Source organism: Eptatretus burgeri, chromosome 9 (assembly GCF_056783735.1).
Source record: "Eptatretus burgeri isolate ZD-2024b chromosome 9, Ebu_testis_v1, whole genome shotgun sequence".
In the NCBI taxonomy this organism is placed as follows: Eukaryota; Metazoa; Chordata; class Myxini; order Myxiniformes; family Myxinidae; genus Eptatretus; species Eptatretus burgeri.
Window position 1 is genome coordinate 47,055,901 of NC_140969.1, and position 15,810 is coordinate 47,071,710.

General features: G+C 45.2%; 1 protein-coding gene across 3 annotated transcripts in view; it reads right to left on the reverse strand.

Moving 5' to 3' along the window:
- LOC147020073 (meprin A subunit beta-like) overlaps positions 1 to 15,810 on the reverse strand; it is a 68,374-nt gene that overhangs the window by 6,766 nt on the left and 45,798 nt on the right. For all 3 annotated transcript variants that reach the window (XR_015061633.1, XM_085895076.1, XM_085895075.1), the window contains exons 9-12: positions 1,600 to 1,737; positions 659 to 1,236; positions 432 to 531; positions 98 to 274 (exon numbers count right to left, since the gene is read on the reverse strand). Coding sequence is in view for 2 of the 3 variants with exons in the window: in XM_085895076.1 (XP_085751202.1) it covers positions 98 to 274; positions 432 to 531; positions 659 to 1,236; positions 1,600 to 1,737 (993 nt within the window). In the remaining variant the exon portion in view is untranslated. The remainder of the gene's footprint in view (positions 1 to 97; positions 275 to 431; positions 532 to 658; positions 1,237 to 1,599; positions 1,738 to 15,810) is intronic.

The following is a 15,810-nucleotide window of genomic DNA, read 5'->3' on the forward strand; positions in this document are numbered from 1 at the left end:
CGTGAACTGTTCAGCCTGGCAGAGGTGTGTGCTCAATCGCATGCCATTCTAATTATGTTTTGTTTCAAAAAAAAAGCTTATAAGACGTTTCACTCACCCTCAAAATTGATCAGGATGACCATATCTCTGTGCCTGATGTACTGTCGCCTGTGAAGATAAACATGAGGGAGGAATGTGTTGTACCCATAACCTGGTCCACGGAAATAGGTGCTACCATGATCATCCACTTGGTAACCAATCCTGTCTGGCCGGTCCCAGATGAAAACAAAAGAACCTGCAGGAAGAAATGCACCAAGCTACAAGTCAGGATGATATTTATCATTGGATGAGTGCACTTAAGATGTGCACAATGAGAAAATGATTATGGCAGTATATGGCAATGAGATCAATGGAAGTGTGTAGGAGTAAGTGAAAATGAAGCATATACTAACCATGGAAATTCGTTTGTAAGTTTGGGTTTGTAGTGAAGCTGCTAGTACGAGACATACGGAGTCGCACATCACTGTTCTGGTCCATCACAGACATCGTGATCTGAGAATAAAGTAAAATCTGAATCCACACTGCATCGCAATGAATATCAAGAGATACAATGATCCTTCCTGCCTCCCAAAAATCTCCAACATCAGCACTGCAGTTACAGCATCCCAAAGGTACGTACCTGCTTCCAGGGACAAGGCCACTGCAGTTCATCATCTTGATCTCCACTTGTCAAATGAACAAACAAACTAATGCATTTACTGTTTTGTTGCCTTCCATTGGGGAACATACTCAGCTGGAAAGAGTACCCATCATTACTGTTAAATCGTGGGCTGTAGATTGCTGATCCTGCTGGAGTTTTGTCAAGAATGGAGGCGAAGTTTGGAATGTGCCAAATATGTGGAAGGCAGGAAATCTCCATCAATGTGAGGTCATCCACTGCCCAGCCCCCCGTCTCTGCCGAGACTCCAGCGACTGCACGTAAGGCCAGCCGGAAAGGATTGCTCTCAGACAGCGGTACTTGTGTGAGTGTCCACCGATTAATATTAGCAGCTGGTATGCTGGAGACCACTTTAAACTGTGGGGAATTTGAGGGATGACTAATAGCAATCTGGAGCTGGTCATCACGACTGCCCTTGTGCTGGTAATAGATCTGCAGGCATTGTTGGGTCCTTTGTGGTTGCAGCACACGGGTCTCGATTATTGCCACGTCGCCTGGACTCGCTGCGGTGCTGTTGAACAACAAATATGGACCTCCATCTATGGAGAAAAAAAACAGTGATAACTCGAATATTGTAAACCTTTAAAACTGTTGTTTATCTTTATTCTTTAACAGTGGGCTGTTCTGCAACCATTTTTTTAAATCGATCTTTGTTATATTGAGATTTGGTTAAATTATGTACAATGTAACTTTGATTTTGTAAGATCTAGTATTAATTAAATAAATACTCAGCTTCATTATATACTGCATTTGATTGAACAAGATGTCAAAAAAGCTAAATTTATCTTCTCCTCTTTTACGACTCATCAAAGCCGCTGTTAACTCGAACAAAACTGGATATAGAGTACCACATTTAAAAGCAATAATTTTTTCGCAGCTGAGGATACCAAGTTTAAACTCACCATCTATTTCACTAGTGAAAAGACCTTCATGGCTTCCAGAGACCCAATGCCAGTCAGCATCATCAGTTGTGATCTGCTCCATGCCACAGATCGTGGGATGATCAAAGGTACATCGGTCCAACAAGGCCAATGAGGAAGCTACGTTCAAAAGGGGGGTATCTGGTCAATGAGTGAGTGTAATTATCATGACAAAAGAATGAAATGAAATAAAACAGCCAAGTTATTTGCTTGTTGGGTGAAAAATAATTTTAAACAGATGAAAACTCATGGAAAAGATGGACTGCAACAAAGGGCAGCTGGAAAACAAACTTAGGCAGCAGGTGACAGGTGAATTAGGTGACACAAGCAACATCAGTATGTAAAAGCAGAAATACCGGTGGAAATGGGGGGTGGGGGTGGGGGCAGGTGTGGCAGGGGATGGCAGAGTCAGCCAGAGTAAAAGAGATTGTTGCTAGGCAAGGCTGGTAACATCAGATGGTGATAAGTCGAAATATTCAAAGATTGGGGGAAAAGCAAGTTGAGAGATTTCATAAATGGAATAAAAGTGAGATGAAAGAATGAAGGTAGCACAAAAGTTTGGACATTGCAATGACAAGACAAAATGGAACAAACAATGAGCTTGTGTGACATTCTGATGCAGACAAGAGGAATAAAGCAGACAAGCAACTGGATCAAGATCGAAAGCAATAGAGGACTACCAACCATGAACCTGATTGTGGTGAGACAGAAAAATATCCTGTAATTCAGCATCCTGAGGGTTTTGGTTTTACCACTTCCTGGGGAGCAGGTGAGATGCAAAAGGATCAGCCCTTAGTGGGGAGATTCTATGGTGCAGCAGACAGATGCCTTGTACATCATTAAGGTTAGTTGAGAGCAACACACTAAATGCCACTAGCCTCATAGGAGTATTCAAATGCAGTGCCCCTGCCTGGAGGATAGTTTGTATATACAGTCTCGCCAAGGGCGATTCTGCCTGATGGAAAAGTTAGGGAGCTTCAGAGATTGCACTTATTCTGAAGGATGGTTGTACAAATAAACCATATTTGCCATCTGATCTTTAAGAAGGGAAAGAGTGAGGATGTGGCACATACCGACATGAAATAACATATATTACAGGGAGATGACTGGCAGGTCAGGTCAGGTCAGATTAGATCTGTGACTTGCGACAGGTACCATGTAAACCTGTACGAACTTGTTTCATGGTCGGGTTGGCGGCGACTAAACTGTCTCCTCCACCCAAGTTTCCTGGTGAGGAGGTTGTATGATATGGACACCAGCAAGTTTAAAAACAAAACATGTCAGAGTGTGGAGGAGCTCCTTGTGAGCCAATGGCCATCCATATCTGGTGCCCAACTGTCTGTGCAGACATCCTCCTACAGTTGGGTTACTTTTTATGAGGAGATTGGTGGCAGGATTTGCACTCGCCACCGTAAAACCCTTCATTCTGCAATACATATGAAAAGCACACAAAAAATCTGAAAACCTACTCCGTGGGAGTACCTCCTGTGCAGCTGCCCTCCGCAAGGTAGCTCACCGGATGACGGGATTGGGGCAAAGCCTCTGTGACCCACAATCTTTGATGATAGAAGGAAAACCACGGGGTAACCTTTCCGGGTCAGATTGCGGTAGTGTGTGTTGGGGTGGTGCTGAGGTGTATCCACCAGACGGCAGTCTCCTTGGGTTAACCTGAGGCGGTCCCTTCAAGTGAGTGCCTGGAATGTCCTATCCCTAAGAGATGATGATCACCTGTCTCTGTTATCATCTGAGCTCAAGCGTTTTGACATTGGTATTGCAGCACTCTCTGAGGTTTGGAAAACGGATTGCAGTGAGATCACGGCGGGTGGTAACACCTACTTTTCGTCTGGTCGCTCTGATGGTTATTATGCCCAAACAGTTGCTGTAGGTGTGTCCAATAAGCTGACTTCAATGATAATTGAGGCAACACCGGTCAATGAGCGTATTATGAGACTAAGGATTCGTCACTCCTGAGGTGTCATTTCCCTAGTCTCTGTATCTGCTCCGACTGAGGCGAGTGATCTCACCGTGAAGGAGGCATTCTATGCCACGCATTCTATGCCACGCTCGAGTCTGTGGTTGATCAGTGCCTTAGGTGAAATACTCTTCTTGTCTTGGGGGATTTCAATGCATCAACTGGAACTGATAGGGATGGTTATGAGACATGTGTTGGTCCCCATGGGTCTGGAACTGTGAACCAGCATAACACTAAGTTCCTTGACTTTGCAAGAAGTCATGGACTTAGGGTGGCAGGTTCATGGTTTCAGCGCCCACAAGCTCATCGCTGGACTTGCTATTCCAACGCTGGTGGTGTGGAAAAGGAGATTGACCATGTGCTCGTTGATGGTCACTGGAGGATGATTCAGAATTGCAAGGCCTACCAGAGTTCTCAGTTCCTCAATACTGACCACAGCCTTGTTGTGGATGGCCAACATCCAGCCTCAAGAATGAGAGAGGAGCTGAGGCATTTGCAAACAGGCTGAGTGGGGATTTGGGGGGTTTTGATGGTTTGGGAAATCCTGAAGAGTTGTGGAGTGTCTTCAAAACCATCGTCCTTGATGTTGCTGGTGGATGTCTTGGAACTCATCATCAGGCGAAGAAGAATTTTGTCTCTCGGGACACTGGATACCATTGACCAGAGTCGAAGGGCCAGACCGAATGGCAGAGCTGAGCTGTTCACGGTGTTGTGTAAAACTGTATGCGTGCTAAGGGTGGACAAGGAGGCTTATATGCTTGGAATCTGTGAAGAGGTAGAGCATCCCTTGTGGTCAAGTGATTCTCGTTCTGCTTACAGTAGAATTCAGGCATTGTGTTCCTCCAAGCCCGTCCCTCGGTGTACTGCATTTGGAGCAGAGGGTGGTGGGTTCTTGACAGAGGACTCCGAAGTGAAGACTTGCTGGGCCATTTACTTTGAGTGGCTGTTCTAGGCTTATGCACAAGCTGATGAGTTTGATGTCAGGGGTAATACTCTCCCTCTTCCTGACCCTCCAATCAACTGTGATCCATCTTTGTTAGTGGAAACACAAGCTGCGGTGAACCAGTTGAAATGGGGTAAAGCTCTTGGGATCTGTGGCATCCATGCTGAACTTTTCAAGGCTGGTGGAAATGCTGTACTCATGTCGTTGCATGCAGTTCTGTGCTCTGCCTGGAACACAGGCATCGTCCCAACTGACTGGAAGAGGGTCCTTGTTGATGTCTGGTTTAGGCATGGAGAATCATGGATTCACTGGATCATGTGGTGTGACGCTGTCGGTACCTGTGCAGGAGGACAAAAGTCTGAGTCTTCAGGTTCTTGGTGCTTCCAAGTCTTGCTCTTTGGATGTGACATTTGGACTCTGACGAGGGATCTGAGATGGCGACAAATTTCCTTTGGTACCAGGTCTCTTCGGAGAATCCTTGGCTGTCGCTGGTCGGACTTTGTGTCCAACGATCAGTTGCTGAGAGAGACTCAAATGAGATTTGTTACCTGCATAGTCCGTGAGCATCAGCTGCGGCTGTGTAGACATGTGGCTCGTTTTCCTGACACCGATCCTGCTCGCCAGATTCTCTCAGCGAGGGAGCCTCATGAGTGGAGGAGGCCAATGGGCCGACCACGTGCCTCGTGGTTACAGCATGTTGATCAACATCTCAAGGAGATGGGGATGGGCCAGGCATCTGCCTGGGGGATGGCTAACCGAAGGCAACCTGGAGTACCGATGGAAAGTGGACGCAGCGACGCTCTGCTCCGGCACATGCTCCCCTACCTATCGGTCTTATATGTTTTGAAAACGCTCAAATAAAAGTTATGGCTTTTAAAGCAACGCATGTGTGAGTTGAGGTGATGAAAATTGGGTCGTGGTATTTATGTGATCATGATATATTTGCGAAATGATGTAAATCAGGGTATTGCTGTATTTTCCACAGCATGTAATGGCCGTTTGTACTCCGGTTGTGAATTGAATGTCTAATTTTCAGAATATGTGTGACTTGTTTAAATGTTACCCACAGCCCAGTGCAAACCATCATTGCATCTGTTGACATAGTTTGGTTGAAATTGCATTACTACTGTAATTGAAAGCCCTCGTGACACATTGATTGTGCAGTGCAGTGATTGCATCAGGCCCCTTAACCTGCAGCCACCAGCGGGCATCTGAGCTGGGAATGGCGTGTGGGAATCCGTGGCTCGCTCTACCCGATTGCCATTGCTGCTCTCTACCACATACCCTCGCCATTCTACATCTTGACTCTGCACTCATGCTGGTTTTGTGATGTTTGCTTTGTTTCATAATTTGATCATGAATTATTATGTAATCCAAAACTATTGCACTTTTCTTTTGTTTGTTTTTAACTGTCCACTTTACTTTCCTGGCTGAACCCAGAAGCTTTTGTGCCATCTATGTGTGACCCCGGTTCAACAAGGCATTGATTAAAAAAAAAAATTTGTCCTTCTCTGGAAAGGGAAGGGTGATTGCCAGGACTGCAACAACTACCGAGGGGTGACGCTGCTCTCAGAGCCGTGCAAGGTTTTTGCTTGGGTAATTCTTGATAGGGTTCGCCACCATCTGCTTGAGCACTAGTGTCCAGAGCAGTCAGGCTTTACACCAAAGAGGTCAACGATTGATCGTGTCCTTGCTCTTCGGGTCTTCACCGAATGCAGATGAGAGGACAGGTTAGTGACATGGACTTAGTGAACCTTCCTCACCCATTCATACATAAACCCTAAATTCATACTGGCTGGTTGCTTTTTTCACCCATGTCCATTCTACAGGAATTATCCCTAAGGCCTGGAGAGAGTCTAAGGTCATCGCTATCCTCAAGCCGGGGAAACCTGCGGATGATCCAGCTAGTTACCGACCCATTTCCCTCCTGTTCATCCTACAAGCTGTTTGAGCACCTCCTGCTTACCAGGATTTCTCCATTGGTAGAACCTGTTCTGCCCAGAAAACAAACTGGCTTTAGATCTGGCAGAAGCTGCGCAAATCAAGTTCTTGACCTCACTTCCAATATACAGGCTAGCTTCCAACGTGCCCTGAAAACTGCTGTTGCTCTTATTGATCTGTCACCAGCGTATGACACCGTGTGGAAACACAGTCTGTTGCTGAAAGCTTCCAGAATCCTGAAGTGCCAAACCACTTTGCGTGCCCTCTCATCCATCCTCAGCAACCGTATATTTAGGATTTCACTTGGGGACCAGACCAGCACTGTCAAGACCTTGAATGATGGTCTCCCTCAGGGCTCTGTCTTAGCTCCTCTATTTTTTAACATCTATGTGAGTGACATGCCAACTACCTCATCCAGGAAGTTTGCATATGCAGTTAACCTTGCCCTTGCCTACCAGGGAGCTGCCCTTGAGGATATCAGCAGAGTACTAACCCAAGACTTGAAGGGGATGGAGGAATATTTCACCTTCTGGTGACTTTGCCCCAACCCATCTAAGACAACTGTCACTGCTTTCCACCTCAGCAATCGGCTCACCAATGCAAAGCTCCAAGTGTCCTTTTGTGGCGAGCCGGTGTGGGGGAAAAATTTATATTCATGTATTTTAAATTGCAACAAATGGAGTTTCAGAAATGTAACTTTTATGCTGCAAGTTGATTTGGCTGTCATTTCTGGCCAAAAGACTTTTGCCCTAAATGATAAGAAATGTGTTGTTCTGGAGCAGAGTGACCGAGCTGATAAATGAACCTTTGCTTAGAAAATGTACGAAGTGTCTTTTCGTCTAAAGGACACGTCTACAGTCTGGGTGAATATCCCCCAACCTCTCTCTCATGGAAGTATAAAATGCTTTGAAATCTAAAAGTTTGGAGTACAAGCACGTGAGGAAGTATAGTTTCTCAGTGGCTTGTACTCCTTGGAACTGACCAAGTACCAAGTTAGAATAAAACTCTCTGATGTAATGTAGAAGTGAATTGAATCGGGTTGGTCTAACTGTTAACTAAAGTAAGAATAAATGAAATAGAACCAAATAATATTGCAAGCAAATGGGGATTTTTAAGTTCATTGTACAAGGGTGAGAAGCGTATGGTGTATAATTAGGAAATAAATTGTTTCACAAGGAAGGACTTGTGTGGACATCAGTTTTATCAGTGTCGATAGGGTTTTTTTTGTAGGATTTTATAATCAAATCGGATAAATGTTAAACTGTCTGAAGTCAAATAGGATTCCACAATCGGCCAGTTAGAATCCTTCAGGAGGACAACGATCACAACAAGGTGGGTTAAAAAAAATCCACATCAGTTGGCGCCGAGACTCGGATTCGAACCGACGTTGGTGCGGTGCTCGTGACCGGAGGTGCTTCATCTGCCGGAGGCAGTGCCTGGAGGAACGACAAGTGCTTGAGCGAAGGTAAGGGAGAGCGCACTCAGCAGGTAACGCATTTCGAACAAAGAAAAGTTCATTGTCAGATAATTTTATTGAGAGAAAGAAGAGGATCCGGCAGAGGGAGTCCATTTTAAAGTAAACAATAAGTACTGTAGTTGTTTTAGAAAAGTGCTGGAGAAGAAGAGGAGTCAGATGACAAGAAGAGGCTCGTTGAGGAGCCAGATGCGTAATGAAATGGGCATGATGAAGCGACATGCCACATGTTTGCATTGATACGGACCGGCTGTGAGAGAGATGGCCGAGGACACGGCTGAGACGCCGAGATAGGGTTAAAATAGATAAACATTGTAAGTTACCTGTTTGTAAGAGTTTTAAGAGTTACTTTTTGTTCATTGAACTCACTGGAAGTTTGTTGGCAGTGAGTTTGTTATATTATTTTGTGTGGAGGTTTTATGGATTTGTAAATGCAATGATGTGCACGAAACGTTTTGTAGAGTGCAGGAGATGATTAACCAGCTGGGAGCATGGTTGGTGATTTGCATTGAGATGCATGTGTTCCTGAGAGTAAAAAAAAAAAAAATGCAACTTGTGCGATTCCAATATTTACTGCAATGAAACGTGTTCTGTTGGGATTTTGACGATATTTTAACTCGTGCTGAGTTGAGCTGTGGGTCTGTTTGAAATGGCATGTTATACATTCTTTGCGTTGTATTTCCACGCGAAGGTCACAAACTCCACTGTGTGAGACCCCCTCCACTCGATCTGTGGGGGGTGGCATATCTTTACACTGAGTCTATGTTCGAGCCTTTGCTTTAGGTGTGAAATTCGATTCATATGCAGATTCAAGAGGATGAGATAGAAATGTGATTGGTATGTCACGTGATCACACGCGAGTCTATGAGATGCAATGCTGTTTAGTGTATGTGTTGAAGCCATGACAGAGTAATGCAAACTGTGGGTTTTGCCTGTCAGAGTTTTTTTCCTTTTTCTTCCCACCGGATGTGGATAGAACTTCCTGTTCCTTGTTCCTTGGTGTTTGTGGCGCACCCTCTCGACTGAATCTGTTTAAAGTGAAGTCCATTTAGGAAAAAGTGTTGAAGTTTTATTTTACAACCATCGGGATTTTGAATAAATTGTGAAATAACAATTGTGAATGTGGAGATACTGTATGTGATTTAAATGTAGAAACATGATTTGGAATGATTTTAATGATTTGATGATGTTTAGCACGTGGGGCAATTCACAGATAATAGACGATTCCCTCGGATGGACGTTGAAATATTGTTTTATTCGTCTGCGAATGTTGAGGTTTCCTGAACTTGTGCTGGGAAGGCAATGGCAAACAACCCAGTGTAACCCTTTGATCGATTCAGTCAAGGTAAATTCATGATTTAATTGGATAGATGCTGAAGATTAAATTTTTCATTTATGGATTTTAAAAGGAAATATTTTGTTTTGACCAAAAAGTTGTTTAAGAGAGTTTGGATGTTTATTAGTCTGAAGTTTAAGATGCTTTTCCAAGACTGGGATAAAGATTGTGGAGGGTGAAGCTGCATGTGTAGACAGAGTGTTTGAGCTGCAATATAAATGATATTCGCCTGATAACAGATTTGACAAGTGATTTGACAATTTTTGAACAACTGTTTAAAATGATTTATTTGTTTTGATAAAGGAAAATGGATTCGTAATTGAGAAGGTCGGAGGAAGTGATAGATGGTTTGTGAATGTGAGTTGGAAAAATGGCAGCATGTTTGCTGTTTTGGTGAGAGAGAAGTGGACAGATGGAGAAATGTCAGAGATTTAAAATGTCGATGGAAATAGCAAATGAGATGGATGTTTTGAGTATACCTACAACTGGGATTTCTGTATATTTTAGCATGTTGTTTTGGGAAATAACAAGGAAAGGGATTAAAATATTGATATGACATATAATGCGAGTTAAATGCTTCCATAACAATCTTTGTTAGTCTTGTAGAACTACATGTGCCCATGACGTTTATTGATTGGTGTTTAATTGATGCTTTGTTTGTTTCAGAGTGTTGAAAGCAGTCTTTGAAGCAATGTACGATTTCATCTAAATGAAGTTTCTACACAAAGATTGGACGATGGGAGAAACCAGATTTGGGTGATTGAGCATTCAACACATGATTATCCCTCCCCTTCCTGAGGAGATAAGATGGAGCAATGTGGGAAAAGAAAGAAAAAACCCACTGAGGAGAAGGTTGAGCAAAGTCTTAACGTCGGCGTTGTGTGGTGCCTGCGTGGAGGAATGTTCTCAGCCACACTCTCGATTGCCGCTCTGCAAATACATCGTGAACTTGCTGTGGTCACTTCAATGTACGACAGGCCTGGAGTTCCACACTGCGCTCCTTCAACCCAGTGTCCGGTCCAAACTTGTACTTGCTCACATCTACCTTCTCCTCAGCTCAAGGAGTGCTTCGATTGTGTTTCCCGTTGGGTGCTGCTCTATCCACACCCTGACCTGTTTATCTTCTGACTTCGGGTAGCATGTTTCCAATGTGTGACACATGCTGATGAACAGGCCATAAATTAAATGGAAACTCACTCATTTTCTGATTAGATATGAGCACACGCTGCCATTGTTGATTGAACTTGAATAATGGAAATCTTTTCTCCTTCAGGAATGGGACATGGTAATCATGTGTAAGAAAAATTATTCAAATTTTCCTTAAAAAAAAAACAAAAAACGGGGGAGTGTGGGGGAAAAATTTATATTCATGTATTTTAAATTGCAACAAATGGAGTTTCAGAAATGTAACTTTTATGCTGCAAGTTGATTTAGCTGTCATTTCTGGCCAAAAGACTTTTGCCCTAAATGATAAGAAATGTGTTGTTCTGGAGCAGAGTGACCGAGCTGATAAATGAACCTTTGTTTAGAAAATGTACGAAGTGGCTTTTCGTCTAAAGGACACGTCTACAGTCTGGGTGAATATCCCCCAACCTTTCGGTCATGGAAGTATAAAATGCTTTGAAATCTAAAAGTTTGGAGTACAAGCACGTGAGGAAGTATAGTTTCTCAGTGGCTTGTACTCCTTGGAACTGACCAAGTACCAAGTTAGAATAAAACTCTCTGATGTAATGTTAAAGTGAATTGAATCGGGTTGGTCTAACTGTTAACTAAAGTAAGAATAAATGAAATGGAACCAAATAATATTGCAAACAAATGGGGATTTTTAAGTTCATTGTACAAGGGTGAGAAGTGTATGGTGTATAATTAGGAAATAAATTGTTTCACAAGGAAGGACTTGTGTGGACATCAGTTTTATCAGTGTCGATAGGGTTTTTTTGTAGGATTTTATAATCAAATCGGATAAACGTTAAACACTGTCTGAAGTCAAATAGGATTCCACAATCGGCCAGTTAGAATCCTTCAGGAGGACAACGATCACAACAAGGTGGGTTAAAAAAATCCACATCACCGGTGAAGAATGAGGAATTCCCCAAGTACCTTAGAGTCACCCTGGATTACACCCTCACCTATCGTGAACACCTAAAGAGGGTAGCTGATAAACTGAAATCAAGGGTCAACATCATCAGGAAACTTGCAGGCAACAGCTGGGGATCCAATGCACATACTCTTCGTACCGCAAGCCTCGCCCTAGTCTATTCAACAGCCGAGTTCTGCTCAACAGCTTGGGCTAATAGCTGCCACACCAAACAAGTTGACACTGTCCTTAACTCTGCAATGCGGGTCATCACAGGGACGCTTAAGTCAACACCTTTGCAGTGGCTCCCTGTCCTCTCTCATATCGCCCCTCCCAGCATACGCAGAAGGGAGAGGATGCTGAAGGATTTGTGCACCAGAGGCTAACCCTGACCTTCCCATCCATGATGACTTGAACAACCTGCCCAACATGTGCCTGAAGTCCCACAAACCCTTCTGGTCTTCAGTCAAATCCTTGGAAGACTGACTCCAAGACTGAGTGGCGCAGAGCCTGGGCAGATGCCAACACCAACAACAGCGAGGTCATCACAGACCCCACGGTGAAACCACCCGGATTTGACGTCCCTTACAAGCAATGGCTAACCCTGAACAGAATCCGCACCCTCCATGCAAGAACAACCCATCATCTGCATAAGTGGGGGATGACAGAGAGCCCTGCTTGCGACTGCGGATATCCAGACCAGACCATCCCACACATCGTGAATGACTGTGCACTGAGGCTTTTCCCTGGTGGCATTAAAGCCATCCACACAGTAACTGATGTTGCCCTGGCCTGGATGTCTACCCTCGACCTAAAACTGTTGGCTGTGCACACCATATGCAAGAAGAAGACATAAACCCATTATCAATCATTCATTCCAACCCTGCAAGACCATGGCTTCAATGTTGTTACACACATGTGTGATCCTCAACTGAGCAGAGGGGAGGTACCACATAACAAAAATGATGGGGGCTCTTCCGGTTGTGGTACCCGCAGTCCAAAACCAAGTCGCTCGACTAACGACTTCTTCGTCCCCCCCCCCTCAACTATTCAGTCCCTGACAGCCAACCAGCTCCTTTGCTGTACGCCCCGTCGGGGACGGTCTCCACACATCCAGGCTCTCACGGCCTCATACGGGTCGCCAGGGGTCTCTTTACTGCTGGTTGCCGACCAGGCCTCCCCATCCAATGGGTCTCCATTTCCAGACACCACCGGCTGCCAGGGACAAATTACCTTGAGGGGGGGGGGCAGTCACCACTCCTCTGGAGCTTGATCTATTCCTGCGGTCCTACATTTCTTCCCCACCCATACAGTCCAACATCTCATCTCTTCCCCTGTTGTCATTCTATTCTCAACAATGCAATGCAAAAATAGTGATCATGTTCCTATTTTGCCATGGCCTGCTCACATGTTATCACTGGCATTCAATCTTGAAGCAATTCAATTCATTACACACTAGTAGTAATGCCCGGTGTTGCTCAGGCTTTCTTGCAAATTTCCTGAATAGCTGTTAGCGGTTAGGGGTTAGCGGTTAGGGTTAGGGTTAGAGGTTAGGGTTGCAGTTAGGGTTAGCGGTTAGGGTTAGCGGTTAGGGTTAGCGGTTAGGGTTAGCGGTTAGGGTTAGCGGTTAGGGTTAGCGGTTAGGGTTAGCGGTTAGGGTTAGCGGTTAGGGTTAGCGGTTAGGGTTAGCGGTTAGGGTTAGCGGTTAGGGTTAGCGGTTAGGGTTAGCGGTTAGGGTTGCAGTTAGGGTTGCAGTTAGGGTTGCAGTTAGGGTTGCAGTTAGGGTTGCAGTTAGGGTTGCAGTTAGGGTTGCAGTTAGGGTTGCAGTTAGGGTTGCAGTTAGGGTTGCAGTTAGGGTTGCAGTTAGGGTTGCAGTTAGGGTTAGCGGTTAGGGTTAGGGTTAGCGGTTAGGGTTAGGGTTAGCGGTTAGCGGTTAGGGTTAGCGGTTAGGGTTAGCGGTTAGGGTTAGCGGTTAGGGTTAGCGGTTAGGGTTAGCGGTTAGGGTTAGCGGTTAGGGTTAGTGGTTAGGGTTGCAGTTAGGGTTGCAGTTAGGGTTGCAGTTAGGGTTGCAGTTAGGGTTAGCGGTTAGGGTTAGGGTTAGCGGTTAGGGTTAGCGGTTAGGGTTGCAGTTAGGGTTAGCGGATAGGGTTAGCGGTTCGGGTTAGCGGTTCGGGTTGCAGTTAGGGTTAGTGGTTAGGGTTAGCGGTTAGGGTTAGGGTTAGTGTTAGGGTAGCTAACCCTAACACTAACCCAAACCCTAACCCTAACCCTAACAGCTTGGCGGAGCAGAGGTAAACAGCGCCCGGGGCAAAGTGGAAATTTGCGTCCCCCGTAGCCCTTAAACTTGAGTGGATTTGAATGGAAAATCCCATAAGGGATATCGATTTATCGATTTTTTCGAATATCGGAAATGTTATGGAAAAAATTTATAGCCAATGACCTAAGTTGGACCAAAAGCCATAATCGTACTGAATTCGAATGGATTCCGTTGGAGTTTGTGAAAATGCATCAAAACGAATTTTGAGGGGCCTCTTAAGGAAGACAATAATATCATTAGTATATGTGCCAAATCTTGTTTCATTTCATGCAGTAACAAAAATCTGATGGTGGAACAAAGAAAGGGGCGTGCCGAAATATTAATATAGATAACAGACATCAATTCCACAGGCAATTTTGGTTTCCAAACCAATCCGTTTACCAACCATTGAGTCACTCTCACTCGCTCTCATCCAATTAAGCACGTCCAAATTTCTAGCAAAACTGAACCCTTGGGACAGTAAGCATCAAGGCACCTTACCCTAAGTGGAAGTTGTTGCAGGTTGGTCAGGTCTAAAAGTGTCACCCACCCATTCTAACTTTTGTCGCACCATTCCGATCCACCCAGGAGTCTCCTGACCCTGATAGTGAGTCAATCTATCCTCATGGGCTGTCTGTGGAAGGGTATACCGGCCCAGCTGAATCTTGAAAACCACATCAGTCACTTGGCGAAGCACCACTCCGGGGCCCTTCCAGGGTCAGGTAAGTTTTGGACACACCCACCTTTTCCTCCGGGACAAGTAAAGCCAAATAAGGTCTCCGGGAAGAAAACGGGGTGTACGACCCCGGATATCGTTTCTCAATTTCATGTGCGAGGAAGCCGAGCCAATTTGCTTCCTCTCAAACTCGTGAGCCATTTCCATGCTCTGATGTTAGGCCCTCTTCAGAGCAATGTCATCATGTCCTGGACTCCCTTGAGCCAAACAATTTTCCCCAAATTTCCCTTTTCGGCCGGCTGCGCTGGCAAGCATGTGGATTCGCCTCATTCGGTGACCTTTACTAGAATACTCTTAGCGATGACAGCTCCGCTCCTTACCATGCGAGGACTATCAGACACATTAAGCATGTGGACGACCAACATAGGCCGAGTGTCCACCAGGGTGCGACCCACCATCAGTCCTTCGGCCCCCTGTGAGGGCCACAGCTCCATTAGCCCCAGCTGACCAATGTGATGCTGACCAACTAGCCCCAGCTGAAACCTGCTGCCAACTCCGCAATCACCAAGGCCTCGGACCTGGGAGGCATGGTTACATTGCGTGGCACCTGTAGTCACATCCCCTGCACCTCCTAGTCATCCCCCAGTCTGACCAACTGCAGCCTCTCAGTGCCCAACCACATATGGCCTCGCCCAAGGTCGAGTTGGCAGTCATATTCCACCAGGAAACTCAGTCCCAGGAGACAATGGTCACACACTTCGGCCACCCATACCACCACATTGACCTCCAGACTGCCTAACTCCATCCTCACAATCCTGCATCCTGCATCTGCCTAATGGACTGACTCACTTCATCTCGCAGATTCTGTTGGACCCAAGCAACCTTTGCCTCAATGTTACTGTCCACAATGTTCAGCCGCTCCTGTAACATCTCATCCACTCTGTCCCCATTCAAGTGCAACTCCCATGGGCCTCTATCAATTAATGTCCGCTCTTGTTCTGCTACACGGGCCCCCAGCTTTTGCAACTCTTCAGTCAAACCACCACTCTGGCACTTGCAAAATCTCATTTCCTTTTTCTGTCGTTGCTTTATGGCCTCCATGTCCTCGTTTACTTGGTCAATTCTTTTATTTGTGGACCCAACTTCTTCCAACTTTTCTCCCATTCTGACCACTTGGATTTGACCTCCTATTTTCCAAATGTTTCTTTCCTCCGACTCAAATCCTTCTGAAGTTTTTGTTTCCATTTCTCTAAATTGGGCCACCAATGCTGTCTCAAATTCTCCCAGTCTGTCCTCCATTCAGGGCAACCATTCAAAGGGGTGGGGGGGGGGGGGATACTCGTGTTTAATGCAACACAAATACTAAGAATAAAAACAAAATCCGTGCAACAACAATGAAATTCTCCAGCATGTAAACACATTCCTAAAACTAGACTGGCACTCTGTGGAGTGCATACCTCCGCCACGTAATGCCTGAT